The 15,066-nt window shown below is 50.7% G+C and overlaps 1 protein-coding gene across 6 annotated transcripts in view; it reads right to left on the reverse strand.

The window, feature by feature from the left end:
- Positions 1 to 15,066, reverse strand: part of PRKCE (protein kinase C epsilon) — a 475,917-nt gene that overhangs the window by 8,217 nt on the left and 452,634 nt on the right. The window contains exon 15 of one of the 6 annotated variants that reach the window (XM_073897765.1): positions 13,475 to 13,496. The exons of the other annotated variants lie outside the window; for them this stretch is intronic. Within the exon in view, the coding sequence (XP_073753866.1) occupies positions 13,482 to 13,496 (15 nt within the window). The 3' untranslated portion in view covers positions 13,475 to 13,481. Of the gene's footprint in view, positions 1 to 13,474; positions 13,497 to 15,066 lie in introns of those variants that run through there. 6 annotated transcript variants of the gene reach the window in all.

Genomic DNA, 15,066 nt, shown 5'->3' on the forward strand with positions numbered 1-15,066 from the left:
ACCAGGGTTTGGGACCATTCCATCAAGACGGATGGGCTCAGGGGAGTTGATGTCACTACCCTGTGGCTGCTATTAGAAGAAAAGGACACTCCCCTCCCTGCTAGCACCCCTTCGGAGACAAGGTCTGGGAGTTGAGAGGCCGGGGCCAGCCGTCGGGGAAGGGCACATCTCTGGTATCTGCAGTGAGGCGAGTGAGGCAGCCTATGGAAACAGTTACAGGGTGCTCCAGATCCTTCTGAGAAACTGCATCTGAGAAGCAGAGCTGCGGGGCCTGCCTTCTAACTCACCAGAGGCGGCTGAGGGCTTGGGGATCGGCCTGCTGTGCTAGTGCTTGGACATCGGCAGGGACCTGGGCCGGCGGCCTGATGGCTCGCTTCCTGTCTGGCTGGTGCAATTCTTTCACTTACTGTACAGAAGTCATAAACACGAGCTTTTGGAGGAGCCAGCGATTTCGGCTTCTGTCTTCATCTGATTACAAGGAGATCAACAGATGACTTTGTTCTCAAGCACAGGGAAAGCTCCCTAATCTCACAGGCTGGGGCGTGGGGCTGGCTTTCATGTGGCCACTTGGCTGGTCCCTGCCCAGCTCTTTACCTCTGCCTGGCATGACAAGAGCACAGGTAGAGGTCACTGTGATCCCCGAGCACGACCAAAGGGGGCAGTGGGGGAGGGGCAGCCTAGCTCCACACGGTCTCCAAAGCCAGCTTTTTTTGTCCAGGTCCCATGTCAGGTTCCAACTCCCTCTGACAGCAGCCTCACCCAGTCTCAGCCCCTCTCAGCTCCCACGGCACTTCCTGGGTCACGCATGTGGCCCCTTCTCATATGTCCTGTGTGTCACAGTCTCCTCTCAGGTCGCGGAAGGTACCGACTGCCCAACGGCAGAACGTAACATCCATGGGCTTGAACGAATTTCATTCACCGTACCAGTCAAACCCCAAATTCCTCCTAGCTTTGCAATGTCAATAGTCTTATCTAAGCTCCACTTTGCTCTTTTAAATACTTAAAAAGGAAAAGAATTTAAACAATTAGAATGCTTGCTCACTATCAATGAACCAAATCTTTGCATACACACATGTATTCATTATACCATACATTCTAAATAACAGAGTACACGTGTCTATGTTTATATACACATGCCTACATGTGAAGTTAAATGAAATAAAGAATGTGTAACTGCATAGTGTCTTGCCTGGCAAAAATGAAGGTTGGAACAGAATTTCAAGTTAACGATCATTTACCCAGAAATTTCTCCAAACATAATCCTCCAACCTTTTCTCTCCCTTTTAAATTTGTTAACTGAGTACAAGTCACACTTTCGGATCTTCTTTATAGAAATCAGGGCAAGATGTACAGAGCTCATCTGGCATTGGCCTGCCCACGGACCTTTTCTAGCACCTACCCTGCTCTGAGCCCTCAGTGGTTCCCTACCTTTTTAGAATCCACCTCCTCCTTAGCATGTAGCGGCCACAGCGGACCTCTCAATTCCTGACTCTGGTCTGAGCAATGCCAAGTGCTGTGGTATGACCTTCCACTTGGTGGGAACCCTCAAGTTAAACTGATGTCTAAGATAGTATCGATGTATTATCATTTCTCAAGTAGTTGTGATGAATCATTGGTGCTCTTAGTGTTCTCGATCCAACGTAACCCTATTATGGTTGAACGGTGTCTCCCCAAAAAGACATGTTGAATTCCTGACCTCTAGTACCCCAGAATGGGACCTTATTTGGACATAAGGTCTGTGCAGATGTCATCAAACTGAGATGAAGTCATGAGGGCGGGCCCCGGCCCAATGTGATTGGTGTCCTTATACGAAGGGCAAGTTTGACCAAAGAGATGACTTGCACAGAGGGAACCCCAGTGCTGAGACACAGGGGGAATGCCACCCCAAAAATGGAGATGCTGCCACAAGCCAAGGAACGTCTGGAGCCACCAGAAGCTGATGGGGGTAAGGAAGGACTCCCCCCACCCCAAACCCCCTTGGTTATGGAGAGAGCATGGCCCTGCTGACAGCTTGATTAAAGACTTCTCATATCCAGGACTATGAGACAATAGGTTTCTGTTCTAAGGCACCCAGGTGGTACTTTGTCAAGGCAGGCCTTGGAAACGAATACAAATGTCAACCTTCTGAAGTTGATTTTTTGAATCCAAATGTAATCCTTTACTTTGATTTCTTCTTATTTTGGTACTTATTTCTGGCTTGTCGAGAAATCTCCATAAATAACGATTCTGTAATTTACTTCTCTGATCTCAGTCTGTGGCCAAGAAAGGAGGGATGATAAATATACCTCACTTGCGGAGGGTTCTAGGAGAGCATGTAAGTCAAGCTCATGTAAACTCTGAAGTACTATGGGAATATAACATTAATTCTATCATCCATCTTCTCTGCTCTATCCTTTGGCTCTGTGTCATCCTAAAACATGACTGGCATGCCTCCCATTACTCCATTAACACACGTATGAAAATGCTGTGTGAGGCAGGCTCAGGCTCTGAGCCCTCTGACCTGCCCCTACAGAGCCCTCTTGCAAAGCTGACTGGTCCGCCAGCACACTGGGGGGGGGGGGGGGCATTTTTGTTAAATCCACTGTGAACTGACCAGCCATGGTCCCTTTTTCTGTCTTGTTCAAGAGGATGATATCGGAGACTTCCAATTGCTTTGCTGGAACAAGGACACATAATGCCTGCCTCATTTCTCTGGTCTACTGGTCTAGAAATGAAGTTAATTGGCTCCAAGTGATTACCATTTGCCCCTCAAGTGTCCACAAGCTATTTTCTTAGAGAAACTTCTAGATCTCGCTCTTATAGCATCTAACTCAAGTATCCCCAATCCACATTTTTTGTATTTTTGCATACAGGGATACTATTTGCCCATCTCCCATCAATTGGTATCACTGCTCTATTCCATCAAATCCAATTTACCAAGTAGTGGGCATAGCGGATTCTTCAGTGACCCGGCATGTAATTCACTTGGGCCTAGAGCGAGGGGCTGCACGCTGGATCGCCAGGAGCTTTGCAGAACAGTGAGGCCGGCCCCACCTCAGAGACTCAATGTCATTGTTCCGGGATCTGGCCCAGGCACGCCCTAGCTCCCCTGGGGATCTCTATGAAATGTGATTCATTAATTCACCTCCCTTGGATTTCAGTTCACTCTTAGTCGTTTTTGCCCTAATCTTTGTATTTCCAAGAGATTTCCCTTTGGGGAAGAGTTAGAGACAAAATAACAGGCTTGCTTTTTGTCACTGGTTAACACAGTAGTTCTCCATCCCGCCTACGCATCAAAAACAAAACTTGTGCACTGCTGGTGGGAATGCACACGGGTGCAGCCACTGTGGAGAACCACTGTGGAGGCTCCTCAGGAAGAGAACTAACCTACGATCTGGCAATCATACTACTAGGCTTTTACTCAAAGAATACAAACACACTAATTCAAAGGGATACATGCACCCTGATGTTTACAGCAGAGCATTATCTACAATATCCAAGATATGGAAGCAGCCCAAGTATCCATCGACTGAGGAATGGATAAAGAAGGGGTGGTGTATATACATGATGGAATATTACCCAGACATAAAAAAAAAAAAAATGCCACCTTGCCATTTGCAACAATGTGGATGGAGCTACAGAGTATAATGCTAAGCAAAATAAGTCGGTCAGAGAAAGACAACAACCACATAATTTCACTCATATGTGGAATTTCAGAACCAAAACAAACAAACAAAGGGCAAATAGAGAGAGAGAGAGAGAGAGAGAGAGAGACAAACCAAGAAACAGACTCTTAACGATAGAGAACAAACCGATGGTGACCAGAGGGGAAGTGAGTGGGGGGATGGGGGAAATAGGTGGTGGGGATGAAGGAGGGCACGTGCCATGATGAGCCCCGGGTGATTAAAATACCTAAAAAGCAAAAATAAAAACAACCCAAAGTGCAACCACATGGACACTTGGACCTCGCCCCATACCTTGTGAATTGGACCCTCCGGGGGTGAGGCTCGGACCTCTGTATTTTTTTAAAGCTTCGTAAGTGATTCCGACAGGCAGCCTGGTTGAGTCCCCCTGTGTGAAGGAGCAGCGGATCCCCTTCTTCCTTCTTTTCCTTAGCAGTTTCAAAAGGCCTTTTTGTGGTTTAAAAGCCTATTTAGGGGCCTGTGGTTGGGTTGTTCTGGATTTGGCTTCCTCTCAAGTTCACGCTACATATTGGCCTTCCTTCTCAATTTCGTGCCCTCCTTTCCTTATTCGATATTAGCCTTTACACATTGGGACGTCCAAGAGCTCACGGGGCACCACACTGGTTTCTCCAGGTGCCATCTCTGAGGGGCAGCGTAGCTCATTGGGTTAGCGCAAGGGCTCTGCAGCCAGTCTGCATTCCACGCCTTCTTCTGTCCAGCTTTGCAGCCTTGGGCAAATCATGCAGTCCCTCTGTGCCTTAGTTTCATCATCTGTGAAATGGGGATGCTAGTCGCCCTCCCCATATATTTGTTATAAGGACCACTTGAAATAATACATTTAAGTGGTGAGAATAGTACATGACATAAAGCACAAGTAAATTATTAGCATTCCTTCCTCAACAAGATTTATCACAAGTGTATGTTTAGAACAAACAGCATTGTCTTTGGGATGGTCCTTGAAAGAGAGTTCCACTTGATCTCAGTTCACAGAATAGTCACTGTTTCCTCGGGGCACCCTGGGTGTTTTATTGTCCCACACGCATGAAGTCTAGAACTAACAGTCTGCTCGTAAAAGCTAAGAGCCAAATGTGTGACACGACACCCACCAAAGAACATTCCTGATACTGGGGCTTGGTTTTTTTTTTTTTTTTTTTTTTTTTTTTTGCCTTCCTGCCCCTGTTTTTCTTTCCTATTTTCACGGATATTATATTTAGAGTATGTACTTTATATATTCTGATGGGCCATCTTTAAACTTTCCAGAATAAAGCAAGATAAAAAAAACAAAAACAAAAACAAAAAGAAGATACATTTTACGTTTAGTACTGCTGGTTGTGACGTCATAGCTCCTCTGTAACGAGCACGGTGTGCGTGCTTGCGCGCAGGGGGAGCCTGGGGAGCTGCGAAAGAATGGGGTGCAGCGGGCATCACACGCCTCACCCGTGATGCTGCCTTCAGGAACAAGACCCAGGGTTTCCAGGTCTTCTGAATGCCCAAGAAATGCTCCAGATGCATTTTCACGTTAGATCTAATTTTTTAAATGTTGCCAACTAATTCAATTAAAAAAAAAAAATGGTAGCCTGGCTGGAAGGGTCACACAATCTCCAGTTTGTGACTTCTACTCTAGTAAACTTACTTCCATCTTTTAGGGGAAGAGAAAATCAAGACTCATTTGCTTTTTAAGCACAAATGATTCACTTCATGGCATTTAAAAACGGGGAGCCACTTGGGTCCTGGCCGTTCACTGGTCCAAAGGAGAGTGTTATGGGAGCATGGTGGTCTCTGTTGCCGGCGTGCAGAGCTCAGGAGCCACCCAAGCCTCAGGTGGTGGCCTCAAATGTCTCCTCCCCAAAATCTGGTCAACTGCCTTTTGTCTAAACCACTTCTGAGGGAAAGCTGCTTTACTCCTGAGGCGGTCTGTACAAATACATTTTTTAAAAAGGACCAACTCCCTCAGAGTACCGGGCATTCCGAATGAAGCACCACAACTGAGTTCTGTCAAATCAGCTGTTGGATGAAATTCAACGATTTCCACTCTCTCCTTGTCCCCCTGTTATTGTTTGCTAGACTATAAAAAATACACATTTTTACAAATTCCATTTGAAGGGTTACTTTGGAAACACTTATTACCTAATACCAACCTCCTCCCTCACACCCAGCAAATACTTCAGTGCTCCAAGGAGTTCGGCCAGCTACAAGGTGTTTATGAATTAGTGGTCTATAAGGGGCCTACAGATCTGGCCCTCTGGAGGTCCATTACAGGGAAGGGCGGGTATCCCCACTATAAAGAAGTTGTTACCAAGCCTTGTACACTTGCTACAATGCTTTCTAAACAAAACTTCACAGCAACTATCTGAAAGTTGGGTTCAGCTGGAAGGCAGTGCCAACAAGAAACCCACAGAACTTTGAAAGGAGAACCCAAGACACAACTCCCTGGCGTCCTCTGCTTAACACGGTCAAGTGGGGGAACTTGTCACAGTGGTTTTCAAAGTTGCTCTACCTTTAAATTCTACAACTCGATTATTATTTTTTTTAAATTAAAATTCAAATAATTAACATATAATGTATTATTGGTTTCAGAGGTAGAGGTCAGTGACTCATTAGTCTTATATAACACCCAGTGCTCAGCTACATCACGTGCCCTCCTTAATGTCCATCATCCAGTTACAGCTCAATTATTTTAAGTGAAGTATTTCAAGCAAGCCTCTTAACCTGGGTTCTTACTCCTAAAGCAGGAGTGGCAAGTTTTTTCCAAAGGGCCAGATAGTAAATATTCAGGTTTTGTGGGCTCTAGGAGTGCTCTACTCTGGTGTTGTGGCTCAAAAGCAACTATAGACAAGGTAGAATTGCACCAATACGTCTGTGTTCCAGGAAAGCTTTATGTATGGACACCAACACTTGAACTTCACATAATGTTCATGTGTCACGAAACCTTCTTCTTCAACCATACGAAGAACAATGTAAAAACCATTCTTAGTTCAAGGGCTGCACAGAAAGAGGCAGTGGGCAGGATTTAGCCTGTGGGCCAGTTCGCCAAGCCCTGCACAAGGGAACAGACTTCAGGGCCTCCATGAACCTCATAAAATACAAGTACAGGCTGTTGTGCATATGGAAACATTTACCGTATCGGATTCTTGAAGGACTGGGGTTCTTGATTGCTAAGAACCACAGATTTGAAAGTTTCCCATTGTACAAAGCCTGGATCTCTCCAAGGCATGATAACTCTGGGGAATCCACATAGAGAAGGAAGCCCTGAGAAGCATGCTCAGGACCTGAAATGTTCCCTTTGGCTTAAGTCTCTTGGACCGTGGAGGTCCCCAGTATGGACGTCCCCAGTGGCGTATTCAGTGCTAGGCAGGAAGGCTGAAGCGACCCTATGAAAATGACCGGGGGAAGTCCCCTGGACTCAGACTATATATCTGAGGCTCTTTCCAGAGGGTTCTTTTAAGACCAGGTGAAGCCATCTTTATCAAAGCTTTAACTCTTCATTCCTTTTAGGGAAGGAGGCATTTCTGTGCAGCTCTGAAGGGTGGGTGCTTCTACCTGCTCAAACCCTCCCAGCCCGCCACCCTCCTGGTCCTGCCAAGGTCCAGACGTATGCACACCTTTGGCTGTGACTGTTTGACTCGAAAATTTGGTCACAAATGCATAATGTATACATTTCAGCCAAGAGTCATTTTGAGCCACGTGGTTAGGGATAAGTCCTCATCGTCGGTGTGGGGGGCACATGGGCGCTGGAGGACATTCGGTGTGGAGTTTATAAATGGCCTGGAGGTGCCTCTAAGTGCCCTGTGAATCTCGGCTCCCCGGTAAGGCGGGCAGCATCGCCTACCACTAGCAGTCCCTGGCTCAGGACTGGGACTTGCCAGCTTCCGGTTAATTACACGGATCCTGCAGAGTCCTCAGAGGATGGCAAGGCGCAATAGTTTTGCTCAGAAGGTGAGCCTGCCAACCTCTCAGATCAGAAATCAGAGTAAAGGAGGGTCCGTTTCCCCCTCAAATGCTGTAAAGGACTTCTGAAACCATTCCTGAGGCCACAAGGCCTCCATGCTGCTACTAAAGAGAGGGTCAGTGGGGGAAAGAAATACCCCTTCCTGGGGAACCATCCTCAACCTGGGCTGGTCCCCCTCATACACCTGGGCTGCCCTGTGCCTCCTTCCTGGAACTCCTCGGAACTAGGGCTAACTAGTGACCCACTGGCATCTGTCTTGTATTCGCAGTGTTCGCCCAGTGCTGGGCACACCTGTTTCTCCATGTGCAAATGTCATAAAGCTCATGGATGGAGCCTTTTCCAGGTGCTGGGTACTGCACTAAGTGCTTCACCCACCCGATTCATTCCCGCTCACCCCCCCACTCTAGGGGGGAAGTGGGCTCTGCCACGGCCCCCACCAGAGAGATCGTGTAACAGCTTGACCAAGGCACAGCCAAGGACTGAATTCAGGTGTTCTGGCCTCAAGGCCCATGTCCTGACATGGGCCATCCTGCCTCCTGCTGAGAGGCATCAGTGTGTTTGTGCAAGAGCCCGGCACAGGCACCCAGTTCAGTGGCTTCCACCAATAGTCTTGTTGCTGTGTTACAAACCAACCAACCAACCAACCAACCAACCAACCAACCAACACCTGCATTCTTCCCTATATCCCTCACAGTCCATGAGATCACCAACCCTGCTATACTTTTTGGGGTCATTCCTTAGACATTAGGAGTGAAGAGGGGCAGAACCCTTCAAAATGTTTTAGTATGCCCAACAGTAGGAATACATTTTGTATATGACCCAGAGCGCTTCCCCTTGTCCCACCAGCCCCAGGAAAGGTTCAGCAAGCTGTACTTTACCCGCACTGCACTCTGTGCTCCAGCCTGATCTTCTCCTTATTCTGTTCTGTTCTATTCTGACCTGGCCTGACCCCACCCTACCCTAACTTATTCTTCATTAATTTTTTTTTTCTTCACCTGACTCATTAAATGGATTTTTACAACCCACTGCTGGGGAGATCCTGAAGTAGGGTCATGGGGCGCCCAGTAGGGGTGTGAGGGACTGACAACACACAGAAAGCCCAGCGTGGATATCCAGGAATAAACAGCCTGAGGAGGAGACAGCACCCTGCGTGCCGCGGCTCGCCTGAGGCCTGAGCGCCCGAACTGGGCTCTGCAGCAAGCTGGCCCCATGCGGCGGGACGTGCAGCAGCAGGACCCACGCCTCCAGCGGAAAGTGGGCAGGCCCACGGCGGCAAAGCTGGCCCCACTCTGCCTCTCACCGTGGGGCCCTTTTGCACCTAGCATCTACTTCTCAAAGCCGGGTCATTGTTGACAGCCGTTGGGTTTAGTTAATTCTAGGGATACCTTTTTGGTGCCCAAAGAAGCTTTTCTACCTGGTCCTGGCATAAGCTCTGTTCTTCCACTCACCTATTCCACCTCCCCCCCCCAACTTATGAAAATGTTCTAGATAGAAATCAGTTCTCTTGGCCGGGATTTATTATTGCTCTGCCTGCTGGCTTTGAAACGGGAACTGTAAACACTCTAATATATGCCTCTCAAGTCAAGATGAGGTCACCCACCTCTCTTAGCATTCAACAATTTCAGGTTTCTTAATGCAGGATCTTATCACCCCAAATTCCCGGGCATGAACTGGAATAGCTCTTGGGCCATAAAAGGTGAGAAGAGAATTTGGAGATGGAGCTAAGAGAGAAATATTCTCTGGAAAAACAGTGTAGATCGACAGAATTCATTCATTCATTCACCCCATGCATATATATTGAGTACCTCCTATGTGCCAGGAGTTATGCTGAGGATACAGCTGTGCATGGAACAGATATAAATCCCTTCCCTAACAAATTAACCGGAGGTGGCTCATTGTCGGTACTGGGTGATGGACACATAGGGATTCTCTCTACTTCTATACGTATCTGAAATTTTCCATGGTAAAAAGTTAAAAATACAATTCTCAAATCTCTAACACATGATACTGAGTGAGAGAAGTCAGACACAAAAGAGCCCATACTACATGGCTCTCTCTCTCTCTCTCTCGCTCTCTCTCTCTCTCTCTCTCTATATATATATATATATATACATATGAAACTCTAGAAAAGACAAATCTACTCTCTGGTGACAGAAAGCAGATCAGGGACTACCTGGGGCAAAGGGCACCTGGGAACTGTTCGGGCTAGTGATGTTCTATATATTCACTGTGCTGGTGGTAACACGGGTGCACCCATTTGTGAAAACACATCAAAATGCACGCTTTACATGGGCAGATTTTATTCTATGTAAATTTTATTATAATAAAGTTGATTTCAAAGAACCTCTAAGTCCTGCCCTCATGGGGATAGAAGACATTTTAGGGATTACCTAAGTCCCTCATGTTACCAGAAGGGAGCAAAGAAAGTCAGTGACTTGCTCCGAGTCTCACAGATACAAACAACAGGGGCCAGCACCTGTCCAGCATTTTCCTCTTAGCTCATTGCCTCTGGTACACGGTGAGGGCTCAATTCTGGAATCTCACATTTCGAGCGGACTGTATTCTGAATCATTTACTGGAACACCCACATCCCAGGTGCCCAGGCCCTATAGCCTGAATCTGCCCTGCCTCCCCAGGAGGACCACCAGTTCTGTGGCTTCCAAACACCGGCTGAGATGCCAGGAGGAGGGGAGGAGGAGTCTGGCCGAAGCCCCAAGTCAAGGTCTGCTTTATTTCCCGAGTCATTACAGATGATAAGCCCCGCCACAGGCTTATCTTCCCATCTCTCTACTTCAGGCAAGTATCGTAACTCACTGCCCTGGCCATTCTCGACCTTCTTCCACACCTAGCAGGGCTCACACACCTGAAATACTCCACTGACATTCAAGCTCTGCATTCCAAGAAACCCCCTTTGGGGGTGGAGTGGGTCCCAGAAGGAAGAAGCCAGGGTCGGAGTGCTGAAGGCCTCCTCACTCTGAAAAGACTGAGGTAGATTGTGGAACCACAATGATGTGCCATGTACCCAGTGTATGTCTGTCAAATCCCAGAATCCTAGAATAACGTTTGCATGTCAAGTTTAGGCCAAGTTCAATTCCATTACCATCCTGTCCCCCCGCCACCCCAACCGCCACAAACAGTGGGGGGTAAACAGGGCACCAATCCCCCTGAGGCAGAGCTCTTTCCTAAGAGCTTCTTTTCTCCAGGAGAGCCAGCTGGGCCCCTGGGGATTCAAGGTCCTGGCCTTGGAGGCTGGTGTGGGTGGGGACACTGTCAGCATGCACGGTTTCCCTTGGTGCCTGTACCCTTCAAAGAGCAAATTCTAACTGGAGGCCTGGAGGCCTGGAGGCCCTCCACGGGGGAGGTTTGAGTTTCCTTCCGCTTTTACTTCGATGCCCAGTCTCCAGCCTCTGACCACTGGCCCTCCACTCCAGGCTGCCAGATGCCCCGTAACCCTCCTCTGAAAGAGACGGGCAGGAGGGCACTGCCTTCTACGAGACCGCAGGTGGGAAGGGGCTCGCGCGGCCCACAGAGGCCCTGCTCGCCGGCCCGTCTGCGGAGGCCTCTCTTCTGCACACCACCTCTCTTCCCTGTCCTCTAACCTCAAGAGGCAAACCCCAAAACTCCCTCCCCAAGTCCTGGATTTGACACTATGCTGGTCTTCCCCTAAGGACCTCACGTTAGAGTCTCCTATTGCCCGAACTCCTCAAACGGTAACATTAAGGGGATGGTAGGGGATTCTTTTCTTCCTACGTCAACCAACCTTCCCCTTTGCAGCTTCCCAGAGGGCACGAAGTACATGCTTGATAAATTCCTGCTGAAAATCGCCGATTTGAAGCCAGCCTTCCCCCACCCCCGGTCCCCATCCCTTCCCCGGTGGTAGCTGTCTCTCCCTAATGCTTTCTGGCGTTCTCTGCCAAGATCCAGCTCCTCTGGAGAACCTTCCCCCCTTCAGTCACACATAGCCCTGTAGGTCCCACGCTCCCTGGTAGGTTGTGTGTTTCCTCCCATGCCAGTGGAGCGGGAGGAGATTAAATTCAATATATGCTAGTGTGATGAACCCACGAAGGCACATCCTGACCTAACAGCTGTGAGGTCATAAAAAAAACTTGGGAACTTAGAGGCATGCCCAGCCCAGCCCAGGGCTCCAATTCCTCCCCTGGGGTGATGGGTGGGGGCACCAATGTGATGTGTAGGTCAAGCCATAGGAATGCTCCTGCAGACACAGTTCTCCGACCGAGAGATCCCTCGTGCAGAGTCAAAGACACCCTGCCGAGGCTGTTTAGCTTAGAAATCCTTGGGAGCCTGCCGTGCTCACAGGGCCACGGCCACGGGGTCTCGGGGTCCCGACAGACTGCCACGGTTTTAGGGCTGGGCGGCACGGCTGTGCTCAGCAACAAGCCCAACGGGAAAGAAGGCAGGAGAAGTAAGGCGCTGGCCAGCTCACACAGTGAAAGGGGGCCAGATCCTGGGGGGAAACTTGGGGTTCCCCAAAGGGCATTAGAATGGCTAGGGGTGAGTCTCTCGGCTCCCTGTGTGCCACCCCCACCCCCACCCCCAGCCCATCCCAGACCAGGGGCAGGGCCAGAATTAAACCCCAGAAGTTTCTCGGCCAGGCCTCAGATGCCCCTCTGCCCTGCGATGGCAGTGTCCCTGACCACATGGTGTCATCCCTCACCTGAACCCCTGGCCTCTCCGGGAACCGTGCCAGGTCCAGGTCCAGGTCCAGCCCCCTTGGGACCCTCCGCCAGGTTCTCCACTGCTGTCAGCGTCAGCACGGTCCCAGCACTCGCTACATCCCAAGGACTGCGCTGCCTGCCTCACACAATTTGCTTTGCACTCCCCCTTGCCCCTCAGCATAGATGGTATTACTATCCCCACGCTCTGGATCGGCGGCCTAAGGCTCGGAGAGATGAGACGACTCTCCCAAGATCCTGCAGCCCTCATGGGGACCTGGCTATGCTGGATTCCGCAGCCTGGCCTCCACACACTGCACGGCCTCCTGCCTTCCTTAGCTCTTGGTTCCTCATCTTGGGATGAGGGGGAGCAGGAGGGGCTTTATCAGGCTGGGGGGCGGGGGGTGGTGGTGGCGGCGAGTGTGAATGGAGAGAGGAACTAAAACTCCTGGAGAGCCAAAGCTTTGTCTAATCCTGTGAATAATTTTATGAGTGGCTATTTTTAATCCCCATGTTATGGATAAGGAGGTGGGTGGGGCTCAAGGAGGCTAGAGGTCTGGGGGAAGTGAATTCCCGGGCTTACATGGCTATCCTGTGACAGCATTTTTATTCCAACGCCAGCCTCCCTGTGCTCAGAGCCGGCACCGGTCCACTGTGCCATGTCACTACCTGGGCCAACAGCCAGAAACAGGTTCCTGGACATTTCCCATGCCCTCCGGGCCCAGAGCAGTGTCCTGGCTCTTTGTGGGACCTTGCAACCTCTTGGAGGCTCAGGGCTCTCACTCTGGCACGGACACAGTCCAGGGGGCTGTCCTAACTGACGTCTGTAGGAACTGGCCGGGCCCTGTTCCTGCTCTGCCAGGTGGAGGAGGAGAACAGCCTTTAACAGTCTTCATGGTGCACACTATCAGGTGGTCCTTGCGCAGGGGCGCTAGCTTTAGGGCAGGGCTCCTCCCTCAGGCTGCGATGTCAGTGAGGTTGTGAGGGTCTCAAGCCCACTTCCCAGTTTTCTCTCAGCACAGCCCGCTCATGCAGGAGCATGCAGGAAGGGCCTCCCTTGAGGGTCCCGCCATGCAGTGTGGATGGCTGGATGGAAACGGATCATGAGGTTGGAAGGGCCTCCATGTCAGCGGGCCTGAGGGCTCACCTACCTGGACAGACTCCCCATTCTGGAGGCCTTACCTTAAAGAGGGGCATTCACACTGAAGCAAACTTGAAAAGAGAGAACATGTACACAAAGAGAAGTTTACTTGGCCGGCATTTCCCTCATTGCCCTTGGCTTTCACTGAGGAGAGCTAGGTTTCTGGGGAGGCGGAGCTCTCCCCCCTCTGCTGGCGTCCCCTGATTCCAGCACCGGAGCCCTGGCAGCCATCGTCTCAGAGCCCAATGCTTTTTGGGCAAAGGAGGGACACACGGGAGAGAAGCCCGGAGCAGGAAAGTGCCTCCAAGCCCCGCACGGTCAAAGATGGGGCTGTCCGAGCACACCAAACACATCACTTCTGCCCGCTACGGCCCCCAGAGGCAGCGAGCCCACCAGGAACGCAAAAGCAGACTGTGCTCCATTTACGGGCTCCTGGGTGATGCCGCCACCTCGGAACAGAATCCCCAGTGGGACAGGCAAACGGATTCTACGCTGGGAGATTTTCCCCAGCGTCAGAGGCCTGGGCTCCTGCCTCACTGGCTTCTCGGTTCCCCCACCCGCCCGCCTGCTGCCAGGGGGGAGGGGGGGCCTGCCGCCCGCCCTGTGCACCCCTGCTCTGACGCAGGCCACCTCCAGAGATGCAGGTGAGTACACAATGGCACAAAGTCTTTGGTCTGGCGTCGATGGCACATCGCTTGTGCGAAGTTGGAATCCGTGGGTGGCGAGGGGGCCAACAGGAGGAATATGAAAGGGAAAGGGAGGGAGGGCCAGTGTACAAGAATGCTGGTGGGATGAATGAGAGGAAATCTCCCCACTGGAGCAGGACCACTGCAAGATGTCCTGCGGTGGGGGTGAGTGCAAAGGGGGCGTAAACACGAAGGTGGGCCACCCCGTTGGACTGACAGCTGGTGAGGCAGGGCAGGGGTTAGTCCGGGAGGCTCAGGCGCCAGGGAGCAGAAATCTCAGCCTAGCAAACATCTCAAGAAGGCAAAGGCCTGGAGGGGAGAGCAGCCACTCAAGGTACGCCAGGGAACTGGACCAGAGGCCAGAGGCCAGCTACAAATCTAGACAATCTCGCTGGTGAGATCTTCGGAGGGGCGAGGCTTCCTACAGAGAGGATGGAAACCAGGCCCGGGAACTTGCCGTATCGTCAGCCCCTGTAGGGGTGATCGAGGCACCCCAGGCTTCAGCTGAGACAGCCTGGGCAGCGTGCAGGTGGGCTTGCTTTCCCACCGCAGGCTCCGCTGTGGCAGAGCTCCAACCGTGCCGCGGGACTGGGAAGAGTCAGGAGCTCCAGAAACTATAGCACTATGTCTTGGCTCTTCTGAAGCCTGGACTGGATGGCGTGACTTCGCCCAGCCTCCCCTCCAGCACCTCCCATCAGACAAAACCAATTCCCTCCTGAATCAGACAGGCAGGACCCTGCCCAAGGTCCTCAGATTTGCTATGTCCAGCTAATTCAGCGGGGTCGTTGCTCTCCAGCTGTTTTCTTGTGGGGGGGTGGCATCTTGGTGTGATGTCAACAGGACACGGGTAGGGAGCAAATGGAGCGAGCCCAAGACGAAGGAGCCCCAGAGTTCCCTCAGGGCCCCAGGTCTTTGACTGAATGCCCTGGGGGTTTTTGGCACGATGAGACTGGGG

The sequence above is a fragment of the Callorhinus ursinus genome, unplaced genomic scaffold (assembly GCF_003265705.2).
Source record: "Callorhinus ursinus isolate GAN/ISIS: 27379988/994484 unplaced genomic scaffold, GSC_fseal_2.0 scaffold10, whole genome shotgun sequence".
NCBI classification, from domain to species: Eukaryota; Metazoa; Chordata; class Mammalia; order Carnivora; family Otariidae; genus Callorhinus; species Callorhinus ursinus.